Below are 16,203 nucleotides of genomic sequence, written 5' to 3' on the forward strand. Positions count from 1 at the left end.
AGCTTAGTCAGTAGGTAAGAGTTGAGGAGGTAGAATATTTCATGTGTGGAGAAATGCTTCAAGTTGTTATGATTTTGGGAAAGGGGGAAAGGAAGGGTATACATAAGGGAAGAATCACCTCTAAATAAAATAATTTATTAACAGGGAAGGGAAGGGTTTGGGGAATGGAATAGGGAAAGGGTTTAGCAATCTGACTTTTACCCACTGTATTTACTTCTCTAATTAAGACTGTCATGCCTAAATTCTCCAGCACACCCAGTATCTCGGTCAGATATCAGGAATCCAGGTTTTGGTGTTCTCACGTGGTCTCAGCAAAGTAGAGGTCTGCTCTCCAGTCGCTGTCCACCAGAAGCCTGGAGATCTCTCCCCCACAGCCAGTTGGTCCTCAAAGGCCAGTTACTTGATGAATGGATTATCAGGATGTCTCATCTCCCCCCTTCAGCTCCAGTGTCCGTTGGCAAACTGCCCCCTTGGAACTCTGACTCACCCGGCTCAGGAAAGATTCTCTGCCTCCAGACATCTTTCTCTTGCTACTTTTACCTTTTTTTACCTTTTTACCTTGCCTTGCTACAAAGCCAAAAGATAGAGTATCTCATTTCTGGAACAGCCAGGAAGCCAGGGCCCTGGATCACAGAATACATAATCAGGGGAGTGAAGTACAGCAGGATCGGAAGGGTGCAAGACATAAGAAAGTAGTAGGGGGTGAGTTTATGAAGTACTTGCAATGCCAAGCTATTTTGTATTTGATCCTGCGAGTGAGAGGGAGCTCAAGGGGTTTATCGAGTGAAGGAGTAAGAAGGAAGCAGCATGACGTGAACCTGTGCTTTAGGAAAATCACTGGCGACTAAACAGAATGGATGGATTGGGGAGAATTTTAGGCAGACACATCAATGAGGTGGTGAGGGGGTCTACAATAGAGTGGTGGCAGTGTCAGAGAAGAGATGCTGCAAGGGTGAAATCAGCAGGCCTTGGCAAGGGTTTGGTTGTGGTGCGGGGATGAGAGAGTGAAGAATTGAGAATCACAACCGATCGTGAGTCTGCACAACTTGGAGGATGGTATCGCCCTCCACAATAATAGGGAAGAGGAGAAAATGGGGGGGGGAGGGTTTGGGGGAAAGATAATGACTTTTATTATAGACATTCTGAGTTTATGATGTCTACTTGACATCCAGTTTGAGATTTCTGAAAGGCCATTGGAGATAGGGAATTGGAGGTAAAGATTAGAGAAAGATTGATAAATTCAAGAATCATCAGCATCAGGTAATTAAATCCATAGGAGCTGACAAGATCACCAAGTGAAGTTTAGGATGAAAATTCATTGATTCATTATGGATTTGAACTTAATGAAGGTAATAGTATTTGTGCTCAGTTTTTCACAGGCATAATTAGCCTTCTGGTGAAAAGATGACTCATTTCTACAATTATAAGATTATATGTAGAATGAAATATAAAAAATATAAAAATGACAGCTAATTGGCACAGTGGATAGAATGCTGTACCTGAGTCCATCTTCCTTAGTTCAAATCTGTCGTAAGACACTGACTAACCTTGTGACCTTGGGCAAGTCACTTAATCCTGTTTGCTTCACTTTCCTCATCTATAAAATGAGCTAGAGAAAAAAAATGGCAACCCTCTCCAGTATCTTTGACAAGAAAAACCCATATTGGGTCATGAAGAGTCAGACATGACTAAAGAAATAACAAATGGGATCACAAAGAGTGGGACACAAATGAACAACACTTATAAAAATAACATAATAGAAATACTATTTTATAAAAAATGTTCTTCATTAACTATTAAATCTTGGTTTCTGATATTGCTTAGTTTCTTAACTACCACATATAATGCTTATTTGTTTATAGTAGAAATATATCAGAATTTTAAAAAAATCTGTGACAAAGAATCTAAGTGCTGAAGTCAAATGTCATATGATCTAATCTTAGTTCATCAGAAATTCTTTCTGTAGCATCTCTAAAAATAAGTGTCCAGCTTCTGCTTGAAAACCTCTAGTGACTAAGAATCCAATTACTTGTCAAGGAAATCCATTCCACTTTTGACAGCTTTATTGTTGTTATTGGGGTTTTCATCAGCTCCCAAATTGGTATCTCAAAAGCATAGATCTGACTATATCTGGCTATCCTTGCTCAGTGACTTCCTGTCACCTTTAGGGTAAAATGCAAATTATTCCATTTGGCATTTAATGCTCTTAATCTCGATTGGTCTTTCAAGATTGATTTTACATTTCTTCTAAAGTATTGCTGTTTTTCAGCCAATCTGGCCCCTTTTTATCCCCATACCCAGAATGCACTTCCTTCTCACTCTTGCTTCCTCAAGTACTTCGGTTCCTTCAGTACTGAGTTCAATGAAACTTCTCTTCATCTTCCCCAGAATTTCTTTGTATTTATATTTGGTTTACCCATCCATCTATGTATTTGCTGTGCTCAACCCAAGTAGGATTAAATTCCTTAAGGGCAATTTTATTTTTGTCTTGGTTTTTGTGCTAGCTTTTGTTGTATCTTCTGTATCTGGAACAGTGACCGGTGTGGGTGCCTAATGAGGGTCTGTTAGATTGAATAGAAATTCAAATCTGTTTCTGCAACTTTTATTCTTTCCTAATTTTGTAGTCAGTGGCCAGGAAGACCAAGTTTAACCCTCTTTTTCATGAGACTCCTTTAAATTCTTGATGATGGATATCTGATCTAGCCAGGGCAAAATATAACAGAATAATTACCTCTCCCATGTTGGATATTATATTAGTTTTTTTTTTTTATTTATCAACTCAACAGTTATGTTTTCATTGTATATAGTAGGCACTGTCTTAGGTTCTGGGCATACAAAAAGTATACAAAGACAAAAACAAACCTCACAGCCTGGATCAATTAATTAATGCTTAGATAGTTATTCCTAATTAATTTGTTGGTGATTATAGATTGTTTTATTACTTAGGCCCCTGAATATAGGCACATGACAGGTACATGGTTTGGCTAGATCAGCTATTTTCAACCCATTTGGTCTCAGGACCTCACTTAAAAATTACTGAGGATTGCAAAGAGCTCATATTATATCTCCTGATATTCACTATATTAGAAATTAAAGCTGATAACTTTAAAATTATTCATTAATTTAAAGTAATCCATTATATATTAACATTTTTATAAAAATAACTATTTTCCAAACAAAACAAATTTATTGAGAATTGCTTTATTGCAAATCTCTTTAAATGTTTTCCTTAATAGAAGGCAACTAGATTCTTACTTGCTTCTAAATTCAGTCTCTTGTATTATGTTACTTTAGTTGAAGTAGATAAAGAAATCCAACTTTATAGAGGTAAGTAGTAGGTAACCTTTTTGTATTATTAAGAAAATAATTTTGACCTCAAAGATCCTTTGAATGGATCTTGATCTCAGATCCTCCAAATTCTGTATACTTTGAGAAACACACCAAATTAGCCTCTTTTTTGGCTCATATAAAACAACCCCCCCCTTTTTTTTAAACAACATAAATAGCTAATCGGCCCAATCAAATTACAGGTTAGGGTTCTGCCTTCCTAAAATTTTACTTAATAAAATAGTTTTCCATGTTGCCATTTTATCATTCTCCTGTGACATAGACTATCATAGATTTTTAAAAATACATTATTCCAAGCAACAGACTTTAAGATAACAATCTCCTTTCCTAAAAGTGTTACACCTTGTAACAGTTTATGCCTTGACTCCAGTATTTGGCATATGATTCAACACCACTCTCATTTTACTGATAGGAAAATTTAGCTTATGGACTCTTAGAGAGCAGGGTTATCTTCTTTGTATTTTCTTGCTTAAATTAACACAGTGCCTAATGTGTTAGGCACTTAATAAATGCTTAACCCAATCGTTTACTGACTAAACACTAGTTTACTGACTGATCCTCAGACAAGTCAGTGATTTATTCCAGTTTACAGTGATAGTGGCAAAGCTAGAATTAGAACCATGGCCTCTGGATTCCTAGTATGAAACTATTTCTATAACAGTGCACTGATTCAGTGCTGGAAGAAATATGGAAAAATTAGACCACTAATGTACTATTGGTGGAATTGTGAACTAGTCCAAACATTCTGGAGAACAATTTGGAACTATGGACAAAAAACTGTAAAATTGTGCATATACCCTTTGATCCAGCAATAACACTCCACTACTAGGTCTTTATCCCAAAGAGATTAAAGAAAAAGGAAAAGAGGTAAAGGAAAAGGACCTGCTTGAACAAATACATACATACATATATATATATATATATATATATATATATATATATATATAAAATTTCTTTTGTGGTGACAAAGAATTGGAGATTGAGAGGATGCTTCCATAATTTGGAAAATTACTGAAGTTGTGATATCTGATTGGGATAGAATATACTATTGTGCTATAAGAAATGACAAACAGGGTGCTTTCAGAAAACCTAAGAAGACTTACATGAACTGATGCAAAGTGAAGTGAGCAGAACCAGGAGTACATTGTAGACAGTAAGAGCAGTATTGTAAGGATGATCAACTGTAAAAGACTTAGCTATTCTGATTAAGACAGTGATCCAAGTCAGCAATAAAGAATTTAGGATGAAAAATGTTTTCCGTCTCCAGAGAAAGAACTGAATGTGAACTGAAGGTGAACTCTGAATGCAGATTAAAACATTTTTACTTTATTTTTATTGTTTAATTTTCTTTGGCTAAGATAGAAATATATTTTGCACAACTTAACATGTGTATAAGTATCAAATTGCTTTCCTTTTTGCTTCTTAAGGAGGGGAGAGGGGCAAGTGGGAGGGAGAGAAATTTAAGCTCAAATTTTTTTGAAATAATTGTTTTTTTCTTTTTTTTAATTTTAATTGGGAAATACCTAATAAATTAAATGAAAATAATTTAAAAAAACAATATGCTGATTCTTTCTTGGTCTGTGCTTACATATTTGACTTTATCTATTAACTCTTTATGAAAAGTTGAGTTTTTTTCATTTTTTAAAATTCATTAATAGACATCTATTATGAAGAGCTTGTGAAAGTTAAAGGCCTTTTAACTAATGGAAAGTACTATTGGAGTATGACTGGAAAGAGTGTGGTGAGAAATGATCTTTATAGTTACATAGGGCAATTTGGGTTTTATAATGAGACTTACTTTAATGTATTCTTGCTGTATAGTATTATTCAATAACAATTGGTTGGAGAGTTCACATTATACTCATTCCTAAACACAGTAGTTATAGAAACATTCCCATTATAAATTGAAGTAGAATGAGAAAGAACACATCTGGAATTTAAATACATTATTTTATTAGTTAAATAATTATTTTAGAGCACATAGTGACAAAGAATGGAGTAAGGAAAATAACAAAGAAGATTGTAGTAACAATGAAATTAATGAAATAACTAAGCCACAAAAACTGCTATCGAGTATAATTATGTTTTATTTAAATATTTTTAAATTACCTTTCATCACAGTTTATCTGACTAATTATAGACCTATTGCCAGTAGCATACCTAGTACCTAATACCTATTGCTAGAGAAAACTTTTTTCCCTAAATATTTCTGATAGAACTCCCTTGGTAACAGAGGAGAAAATGTATTGTATTATAGCCTTATGATAATAAGTTTTAAATAGAAGGAGCAAAATATCTTTTATGATAAAATTGACATATTATCAGTGTTATTTGACTCTGATATTGACAGATGATTGAATAAATATTTGAGGTATTTTTGTTTCATTTGATTAAAGTTTTTACTGCCTTTTAGTAATTTTGTTTATAATTTTAGTTTCTTTTGAAATGGCAGTTACATTATTTTCTTCTCAAATTATATCTTTTTTTCTATAGAAAGCACAATTCATTCCTGTAATTTTCTGATGATTTTCAGAGAGGAAATTTAGTAAGAAACTTTAAAAATTTTCTTAAATCTTTTTATGTGAATCTTTTATTGTAATAAAATGATATTGATTCTATTCTTACACTAAATTCAAATTGAATAAGTAGCATTAAAAAAAATCTTTAGTACCTGCATTTAAATTGTTTTGTGGTTCTGAAATGTTTTATGGTATTAAAACATAATATGAGTAGAAAATAACAAAGACTTGGAAACTTTTTCATATATGAGAAATTTGTAATTTTACTTTTCAAAATTTCTCCTAGGATACAACATCTATTGAAAAGATGTCAAATTGTTGTGAAGAAATGTGAGTATAAAAGTTTCTGTCTTTAAAAATTTAAAGAATTAGCTGTTTGAAAGTGTGCACGTGGAGATAGAAATGACAGCTTTTTCTTGCTGCCCTCACTGAGGTCTGGACTAGACAAGCATATCTCCAGCCCTCCAGTTGTGATATTTTTCAATACAAAATAAATACTGATGATTTTTGTTCTTTATCTAACCAAAGTAAGCTAAATTATTTTGTCCCCAAAGTACATCAAAAGACAGTTGCTACTGTGTTGTTGACATGCATTCTGTTAATCGTGAGATTCTCCTCTGCTTCAAAAGTTGCCCTCAGTTGATTGACGACCCAGATACAATATCTGGTATCCAGTGTTAAGTCTCAGCTGCATGCCATAATGAAAGAAAAGCTGTATTTGTGATGCTGGGACACAATTCATCAGAGTCCAGTAATGGATCCCCAGCCAACCTGCATTGTTTTAGCTGACTGAAGTGCACCATGGGAGTGCTGTCTTTCACTAATAATGCTGTCTTCTGTAGATCGAGGCCCCGAAAGCCATGGCAGCAGACCTTCTCAGAAGTTTTTGGCACTCGTTGGAAGATCCTGTGGTTCATTCCTTTCAGGCAGAGGCAACCACTGAGAGTTCCCTACCACTTTGCCAATCACGTCTAAACAGATGGATGGTGGGCACAGATGGGTCCTCCATGCTGGAAATGCGTTACAGGTTTTATGATAATAGAACTATGACAGTCTTCAAGTCAATTAAAATCCACCCACCAATCTTAGGCATCATAATGTGCCCCAGGCTTTATTTTAATAGTGATCTTGATCCTGTTGTGGGACTGATACAAGATCTATATTTAAGTTTTAAAGCGTGTTTACTTTCAAATTAGCTTTCCATGGGGATTTCTTTAAACTCGTTTGTTGTTTAAACTCAAAAGGCAATGATTGAGATGAACTAATTGTAGGACAAACTGTTAGTAACTTTATTTTGTGCAAAATTACAGATGTTTACTTAAATTCTGCATTTTCAAATGGTATTACCAGATCTGAAATTCTTCACTTTTTTTAACAAACCTTATATGCTGATTTTCTTTTTTAATGTAATTGTAAATCGTTATATCTCCTCCTTCTTTACCCTGCATGATATTAACCATACAGCAAAGCCCTGAAAACAGGCAGTGTATTTTATAAGAAGCAGACTTCTTCCTTATAGTCCCTCCCTATTTTTCCTAATTCCTTTCCCTAAAAGAGGTCTTTTAAAGGGAAGACTTCAAATTTTCATCTTTAAGTATAACATTTCAAGAAAAAAAATATCCTACACATTTTTACTACTAAGGTTATCTATCACTCTTGTGTTGATAAAAGATATTAAGGGCAAAGACCTAAAGGAAATATGTGACAAATGGACATATTTTCCTATTTTCCACTGAGATTTGTTTTGTTTATTTGTTTCTAGTAATTTACCTTAATTTCATTTCTGCCTTTTCTCATATTAGGATTCATACATTTGAAAATGTCAATTTAATTTTAATACATAATGTATAGTATATAGAGGAATATATGCGTGCAAAAATACCCTTTTATCTCCTAATAGAACTAGAATTGCTTTTTGAATGTTTATATTTAAAAATATTGACCAGTGAAGTATTTTTAGGTATTCTTTTATACGGTTACAGTTGTAATAGATAAGTAACCATTTCTGGCTGTCACTAAATACAATTGAAATTCAATTTTAATTGGCTAACATAATTAGGGCTTAAATATTATTTTGTGGTTATTGGCGTCCCTTTTTATTTGAAATGGCTATTGTTATGTTTGTTAGTGAAATTTAATTTCTGCAACTAATATTAGCCTTTCTGATGTTACCAAACTAAAACATGATCATAATGCTGGTATATTTGAAAGTCAGAGAATTCTTGGGTGAATAGGTGACATGTTTTAAAAAAATACATGTTTTATTATAGCATTCAGAACTTCAAAATATTCACATTATTTTACTTAAGGAATAAATTGGAAGGTTTCATCATCCCTCACCAGTTTATCTTCTAATATGTTAGTTTTTTGCTTTCTCTTACTTTTAAGGTAATTATACCTGGGAAATCATGAAACAAAATTTAGGTATAGCTTGGACACTTTATTGTAGTCATTGCTTTGAGATATTGTATATAGAAAATATTCTGGAATAATAGAGTTAGAAAAATATGCAACATATTTTTCATGGTCTAAATTTAGAGTTTTTTTTAACTTAAATATTTAATATCAGCAAATGAAGGTATTTATTGGTGCTGACAGGGTATATAGCTTAATACAAAAAATAACATTGTTGCTCCTGGCCAAATGCTAAGATATCACTTCTAAAAACAGAATTCATGTGAAACCAGGCAAATAATCAGGATTCTCTTCATCCTATATGCTAAAAAATTTTACCCAATTGATAATTGGATACTTGGAGATATGAAGCCAGTTTTAGCCAATACAGTAATGTCAAAAGAACAGCTATATATGTACTTTGTAAGCCAAGACCATAAAGAAGTGACTAGGTCCTGTTGGAGAGCTCACAGATAAAGTAGATGGGAAGTAAGTTGTATTTATACTTTGTTCATTGAAGGAAGCCCCCCAGGAGTATGCCTAGGAGAGAGCTATCATTCCTACTTCTAAATTAAAGGGAAGAAGCCAGACCATCACTGCCTTCTCAGAGGACGAGGGCTCAGGCTGGCTAGGTTTGGGACCCAAGAGGTAGAGGAGGTAAGCGTTGCTTACAATATGTTCTAGAATATAATTGAAAGGGCAAAATGGGAGACTTCTTACTCTTTCCTCCTCCTTTCCTATTTTTCTGTCTATATAGCTACACTGCCTTGGCCTTAACACTATCTCTGCGAGACTCATGGAATATAAACCCAAGGACTAGGCAAGGGATTATATTATTTTCGTGGCAGATATATTACATATCAGTCTATATACACATATGACAAATACATACAAATCCTAGCTTTTAACATTCCCAAATCCTCTAATTAGCACACATTTATCCTGTGAATCTTGATACTCATCTATTGGAGAAAATAACTTGAACAGTCTCCAAGGTGGAGCACAAACTCTTATGTTCCCTATGCGCCCTCTTTTGGTTGACTGATGCATTTATTTTTATTAATTAGAGAGATTTGTTCTTTTACCTTGTGACAACTTAAGGAACCAAACTTTTTGGGAATCAGAAGCCTAAATTTTAAAAGAAGCATGTAAGGAAAATATAAAGTCTTTAAAAAATGAGTATGTGTTTCTATGTATATGTCATTTTCCAATTCATATGTTACTGTGTTTCACTTAAATGTTTTATATTATTATTTTGTAATTTTCATTATAAAATTTTAGTTAATATCTCATGGGCACAGTAATGATTTTTGTTTTGAGCTATATCCAAATTATTGAGAATTTATTAATTATCAAGAATTAGAAGTTTTACTTTATTGTAGGATCACTAATTTAATAACCTATTCATTAATTTTATTTAATAAATCTATTTGAGCAAGTTAAAGATGAATATAGACCCTGCAGTTAAATCAGCAAGCATAGACAGTCAATACCTTAAAAACGTTTTAAGGTTGGTATTTTTGCATCTCTTAAAACATATATTTAATAAGAATTTAGTTTGCTTTTCCTTTTTATCTTTTCATTGAACCAATTTAGGTTTAATACTTTTACATATTCATTTAATTTATTATAAGCTTTACATAAATATTAAAACAATAAATGTATTGAGATTGGAAAAGAATTACTGGCACTGGAAAAGATATGATGCCATTAATATTATGAGTGATAGATTCTGGATGTTGCATAAAAGGAATTCTTAGAAATACTTCATTTTTTATTGAATGAAATGTGTCAAAAGAGATTCAAGTCCCATAAAAGTTATTGGTGGTGTGGAAAATTTTTAAAAATTTAAATTTAAAAATTCCAATGTTCCAAGAATTGGAAACTAGAACTCATGAGCAATAAAACTGATTTTTGTTTTTATTCACAAATTTACTTATGTATGATATAGTGCTTAGCTTAGTAGTACATACGTATAGCTACATAAGTAAACCAAGGCATTATATTTATCATATGTTGTGCCCCAAATTTAGTTTAAAAATAATAATAAACTAACATTCTGTAATGACATCTATTATTTTGCTTTAGAATTGTGCTGAAAAACTTAATTTTGGTTGATATAAAATTTCTGTAAATCTTTATCCTAAATTTTCTGCAGAAATTATAGTTTACTTTTAAAAAGTAACACATTTGTTGAATGTGAACAGGATTTCAATATTCTTAACTTTTGTTCTTTTCTGGCATAATTAAATTTAATACTTTTTCAATGCCTTGTCAATGATGACTCTAGTTATGGCATGTTAATTATAACTCATATTTGTTAAACTTTTCAAGTCACTTTTACACAAATTAATAGTTTTTCAAAATCTATGTCCTTGTTGACTTTATTATTTTTGAATGCAGACCATGAGCTTTTGTCTGAATACTCTCCCAGGCAGAAAGAATAAGTGATTTTAAATAATAGTAGTATAAATAGATTTTAGGTTATTCCATTGTTCTTGCATGTATAGATGTTAAGATTTCACTCCGTATCAATGATTAAAAATATATGCTGTTATAGAGAATAATATAACCCTTATTTATAGTGCATAATATTAATTAACAAAATTAATGATCTCTTCCTAGGTTTTTCTTCTTTTTTTTCTTTCTCTGTGTTTCCCATGTGACCAAATTATCAGACTCACTTTACTAAGTCATAGCTTATCTAGGTTTTAAACATCGGTTTGAGACTGGATATATAGTTAGTATTTATTTAGAATACCACTGACAGACATAATCATCATTTGTTAATATTAGATTTTTACCTGGCTTTCTATGAGCTTTCCGTTATTTGTATATAAAATATTGACACTTTAAAAAATGACACCTTAAGAATTAGCAGATGTGTACATATGTTATATTTTTTTACTTTTGGGTATCCTTTAACATTTAGCTAAATAATAATGTGGATACTTTTTAAAAGGCTTTATGTTCTTTCAAATTCTGAAATTCATCTCCAATTTGCTAAATTGTATTGTTTCTTCTAATTAGCCTTCTTCAAAATACCACCAAGGTGTTCTACAGAAATATCTGAGAAAGGAGCGGAATTAGCTTACTAAAACCATTGTGATCATTAATTGATTGCATTACATACCTCACTCAATATTGGCATCTCTGCTTCCAGTGAAATGGTTAGCTGTTCAGCATAGTTCTGCCTGGAAAGGGCCTATTTCCTCAGACTTCTGCCTTTTATCATCCTATAGAACACAGATGTATAATGACATTTAAGGCGCATTTTTTTTTACTTTTATCTGGTCTTCAGGTGTTGTAATTTAGTGAGCTAACAGTAATCTGTGCTAATTTGGATCAGGAATAGCACTGATATAAGTACAGAATAAACTCTTTTAGCATTCAGTCTTAACTGCCTGTTCCATCATCTTTTGCCATGGTTATGAAAAAGTGACAGAATTTTATGATTTCTTTCTGTACTTCCCCACCACATATGAAATAAGCACTAATGAATAATGAATATTCTGCCTTAAAAGAGGAGTGCAGTGGGTGGAGGAAGCAACGATAAGGAAGATGAAAAGTTTTTGTCATTAATAATCAGCTTCTCAGTAACAGGCTTGTCTTTTCTCTGTTTTTTGTCTCACCGGAGAATTCAGTAATTTTACTCATTATGGAATTCTTCCCAATTTATCCTTCTGCAACATACTAAAATTGGGAGGATACCCAGCAAATAGATTTGTTTTACCACTTTATGGTACTTCCAGTAATATATTCAAGAAAAGTCAGGGTTGACTGAGCTAGGTTGACTAATTGATGACTAAGTTCCTAATGCATGTGAATGCTTTCATTTTGGATAAGATATTTACTATGAGGAATCTCCATTGTTTCTTTACAGCTGGATTAGGTATCTTTTAGAAATTGTTTTACACCTTAGATTATATATTGTAGTGATATGTTTCTTAACATGAATTGTGAGGGATAAAAATAATGTGAAGTTTGAAGTTATTTTAACTGAGAAGACATTAATAGCTTCCACAAAGTTAGATTTGGGAACAACAAGACTGTTTTCCCAAATGCCAGGGGTCCATTTTATATCCTCATCAAGATACTTTTTCTGTTCATTCTAATGAGCTCAACAAAAAACCCTTGTCTCTTATTCTGACAGAAGTAGAGTCACTGATTTAGAAACATAGTGATTATTGCTTACATTTCTCTTACCTTATATTAAATACCTCAAAATCTCTATTCCTTTTGGTATGTTGCAGTAACACTATAAAAAGTCAAGGCTGTGGTTTATGAGAATAACTGAATATTCTGGGAGAAACTTGATTTATTGGTAATTTTATATGAATTAAGATGGAAAAGTAACATGTTTTGTGTATTGGTTTACTACATGTAGGGTTTTGTTTGTGAAATTGTAAAGTGAAGTGAAAGCATACTTATGAATCCCAAGCATTATATATTTGCCAATATGCTTTGTATATTATTTTTGCTTGATTGTACTCAAAGTCGTTATTTCCCAACCTCAACCACTAAGAGAGATCCTGGTGCTACTTGCTTAGTTTTGTGCATCTGATATTTCTAGCTCCTGCACCAAAGAGTTGAAATGTTTTATTGTTGTAGACTGAAAGATTTTTTCCCCTGTGTGAAGTGAGTAAAATATGTATTTAATTTTATAATAATTGAATTTAATGTCAGATCAGTTTCTATTAACAGATTCTAATTTATATACATTATTGAATTAGTATAATAAATTTTAAATAGCTCTTCTTTGGACTTTTTTTTCCATTTAGGTCTGATAGTGATATATGTTTTTGAATTTAATTTGATTATTCTAATGTAAATTTACTACCTTACAAAGTAACTTAACAAACTACTTTCAAAATAGTAGAAGCTTTTCATAAGAGATTTTCTTCATTTTTGTGTATGTGAAAAGGTTCATTTTTATTAATATAGAAAAACATATACCCTAAAAGACCTCTATTAAATTAGGCTGGAACAGTGTTAAGTCATCCAAAATTTTTGCTGTCCATAAGTTGAAGGTCATTTTGGTTTAGAAAACAAAAATTCTAAATCTTTTCTATTAAAAATAATTATACCTCCAAAAGAAAGCATTATGAAAATTGTACCATTTGCCTTGCTATTAAAGTAAAAAATTAACTTCTACTCTTAAAACAAAAATAGAAACAGGCTCATGTTTCCATGAGAGGTACTCAGGATATATACCTTGAGCTAAAACAAATATGGCATGTGAATATTCATTTTTTACACAAAATATAAATTTGGGAATGGTTATTTACTTTAAAGATGGATTTATAGTTCTTAGTACAGGTTCCCTTAGCACAGTGCTTCCCAACCTATGTTCTCCCTTGCCTTGCTATGTGAAAAAGAAGTTTGGTGGAGGGCAAAAGAAAAGAAGGATTACTAAAGCTGTAGCTAATTGGCATCTTTGTTCCTGAAAAAGGGGCAGAAATGTGAGTAAATATGGAAGAGAGAAACCTTGGCTAGGAACTCCCAGGAGTATGAGCAAGCCTTTATTGACTTGAAGGGGAATGGAATTATGTGTGAGCCAAGGTTCAGAGATTCCAAATATTCCATTTCACCCCAACACACACACCAGGTGTCAAAGTGGCAACCTATGTCCCACAAGAGTGTCCCTTGTTATGACTTAATCTTATTTTCCTTGACTTCCTCACCTACCCCTACCTGCCCCCAAGACTGTAGTACCCAACATTGACTGATTCTGTATAAAAGGTTTCTGAGGCCAAATTATTTTGGAAAAGAAAAAACTTCTTGTACTGAAAGATGCGGTTCATTTAATAAAAATTACATGGTACATAAAACTTTTGGAACACATAGCATAAAAAGAGATATACTATAAACTAAATGAAAATGACATTCTTTACCTTTCATCTAGAATAAATAATTTCTTGAATGAGGAGAGTGCCCATTTTTGTAGGATTTTTCCTTTTTTTTCCTCTTTCCTCCATTTTCTTCAAACTACCAGTCTCTTAAAAATTTCAGCTGAATTGCCAATCAATTAAAAGAATTTTATCAGTGTGTATGTTAATAAACTAGACAATCAAATTTAAAATGTTTTATTGTTCATTAGTCTTTGCTAAATATAGGTATAGTATATGGTATTGTCATGATTTTTCTGACTACTTACATGGAAAAAGTTTAGTTTTGAATCAGAAATGCAAATGGAACCTGTGAATCAGAACTGTTTCAGCAGAATCTCGAAATGTCAAAATTCACGCAGCAAAATTAGAGGACAAAGAAAGAACAAGCAATATTGCATCTCTTGAGGTTGCAACATGATATAGAGTGTATAGCCACTATGTTAATTCCAAGCCAGGTGATTTATTTCTGAATTGTTTAATATACCCTGGGTGAATATGATTGCTTAGCCTGATGCTGAGCAAAGCCACAGGTATTTCCCCATAATAAGATAGAAGAAAATGGACATTCCCAGTCTTTAACAAGAAGAGGTTAAACCAGTAGAGGGATATGGTAGGAGCAAATCAAAACACTATAATAGAGAGTTACTGAGACTCATGTGCAAATTTAACGTGAAGCATGAGAAGGATCTCAGTTATGGGATTGAACAAGATTGGCCAGTTTATTTGACCATGCCTTATGCACTAGAATTTGTCATTTCTTTTTAATCCTTTGTGCCCTATGCCAATGAGATGTGATTTGGAATTTTTAGTGACAAGACCAAATCTGTGCTGCTCTGAGATACAGAAAAATCTGTACACTCCATGTTGTGTATGTGTGTGTGTGTGTGTATTTGGCATGTATTCCTGAGACTGTTTTAACTTTTTCTATTCTCTAAGTGTCATGCAAAGGTCCTGTTCCTAGAATCCCTAAAAATATCAATTATCAGTCTTGTAAAAAATATTTTATAGTACATTTGAGTGTAAATTTATGTACTGTTTTGCTGCTTTGTTGTTACTATTATAACATGACTGTTATCATAGGGCATTGTATGACAAAATCTGCACTGTCGCAGTTACTTAGAGTGCTGATAAGTTAAAAAGGGAGAGATCTGATCAGAGACTGAGAAGTAATGGGAGGTGGAAGAAAGGAAGGAAAATGGATAAATATACCTGGGATTTACTTGTTTAAATAAGCAACATGCACTGGTTCTTTAAATGAAAAAGTAAAATTATGTGTCTACCTTATGAAAATGGGTTTTGTATTTTCTTTTGTTTTATTCATGTAATATTTCTATTTTCTTTACAGATTATTTTAATTTAAATTGTGAAATTTTTACTTCTATTGAAATGTATTATGTATTGTATTTTTAGAAATCTTATTTTTAAATAAATATTTTTAAAACAAAAGTTGCAGAAATTTGTTTTCTTCCCAGGCCACCAGTTATTTAAGTCAGCCTATAGTCTACCTTGTAGTGTTTTGTATGTTTGCCACTTGCTTTTTATACCCGTATGTCTTGAGCATAATTTTTAACTAGGAGGTTTAAATATATTGTTGGATCCATGAGCCATTAATACCATTAGCTTTATGAGGGAATAATTTCTGAGAAAAATGCTTAGCTAATCCCAAATTGGGAAATAGAATAGGTGACGGAAAAATAATACAAGTAAAAGTTGGGGTTTTTTAAGTTGAAAGAATGTGAGAGAAATCAGACCTTTATACATAGACTTGAAAGTTAATGAAAATTATACCCAAGTCAATGTGTGCTTCAAGAGTATTCCCCATGGAGCCTATTGCTTTGATGTCTTCATCTCAAAGGCAAAACTAAAGTGCAATGTGGGTTAGTTTAAAACATAACTTGGCCTAAAAAAGCAATTGAGCACTTGTCTTGAAAATAAATATTAAAACATCATCTTTTTGGGCAAAAGACAGGGTCCTATTTTAATTTAAGTTTCCTTAAGACTTCCTAAAGTCTTCAACTAATTAGTTAGTTCCTATCTATTTTAAAATATTG

The 16,203-nt window shown here is 32.4% G+C and overlaps 1 protein-coding gene across 2 annotated transcripts in view; it reads left to right on the forward strand.

Annotated features, from left to right (window-relative positions):
- The window catches only part of ZDHHC21 (zinc finger DHHC-type palmitoyltransferase 21), a 67,963-nt gene extending 52,365 nt beyond the window's left edge, over positions 1-15,598 (forward strand). For both annotated transcript variants that reach the window (XM_001365943.4, XM_056805358.1), the window contains 2 exons: positions 6,154-6,197; positions 6,710-15,598. In XM_001365943.4, coding sequence (XP_001365980.1) covers positions 6,154-6,197; positions 6,710-6,842 — 177 coding nt within the window. In that variant the 3' untranslated portion in view covers positions 6,843-15,598. The remainder of the gene's footprint in view (positions 1-6,153; positions 6,198-6,709) is intronic.
- Positions 15,599-16,203: the final 605 nt, after the last annotated feature.

This window comes from Monodelphis domestica, chromosome 7 (genome assembly GCF_027887165.1).
Source record: "Monodelphis domestica isolate mMonDom1 chromosome 7, mMonDom1.pri, whole genome shotgun sequence".
NCBI lineage: Eukaryota > Metazoa > Chordata > Mammalia > Didelphimorphia > Didelphidae > Monodelphis > Monodelphis domestica.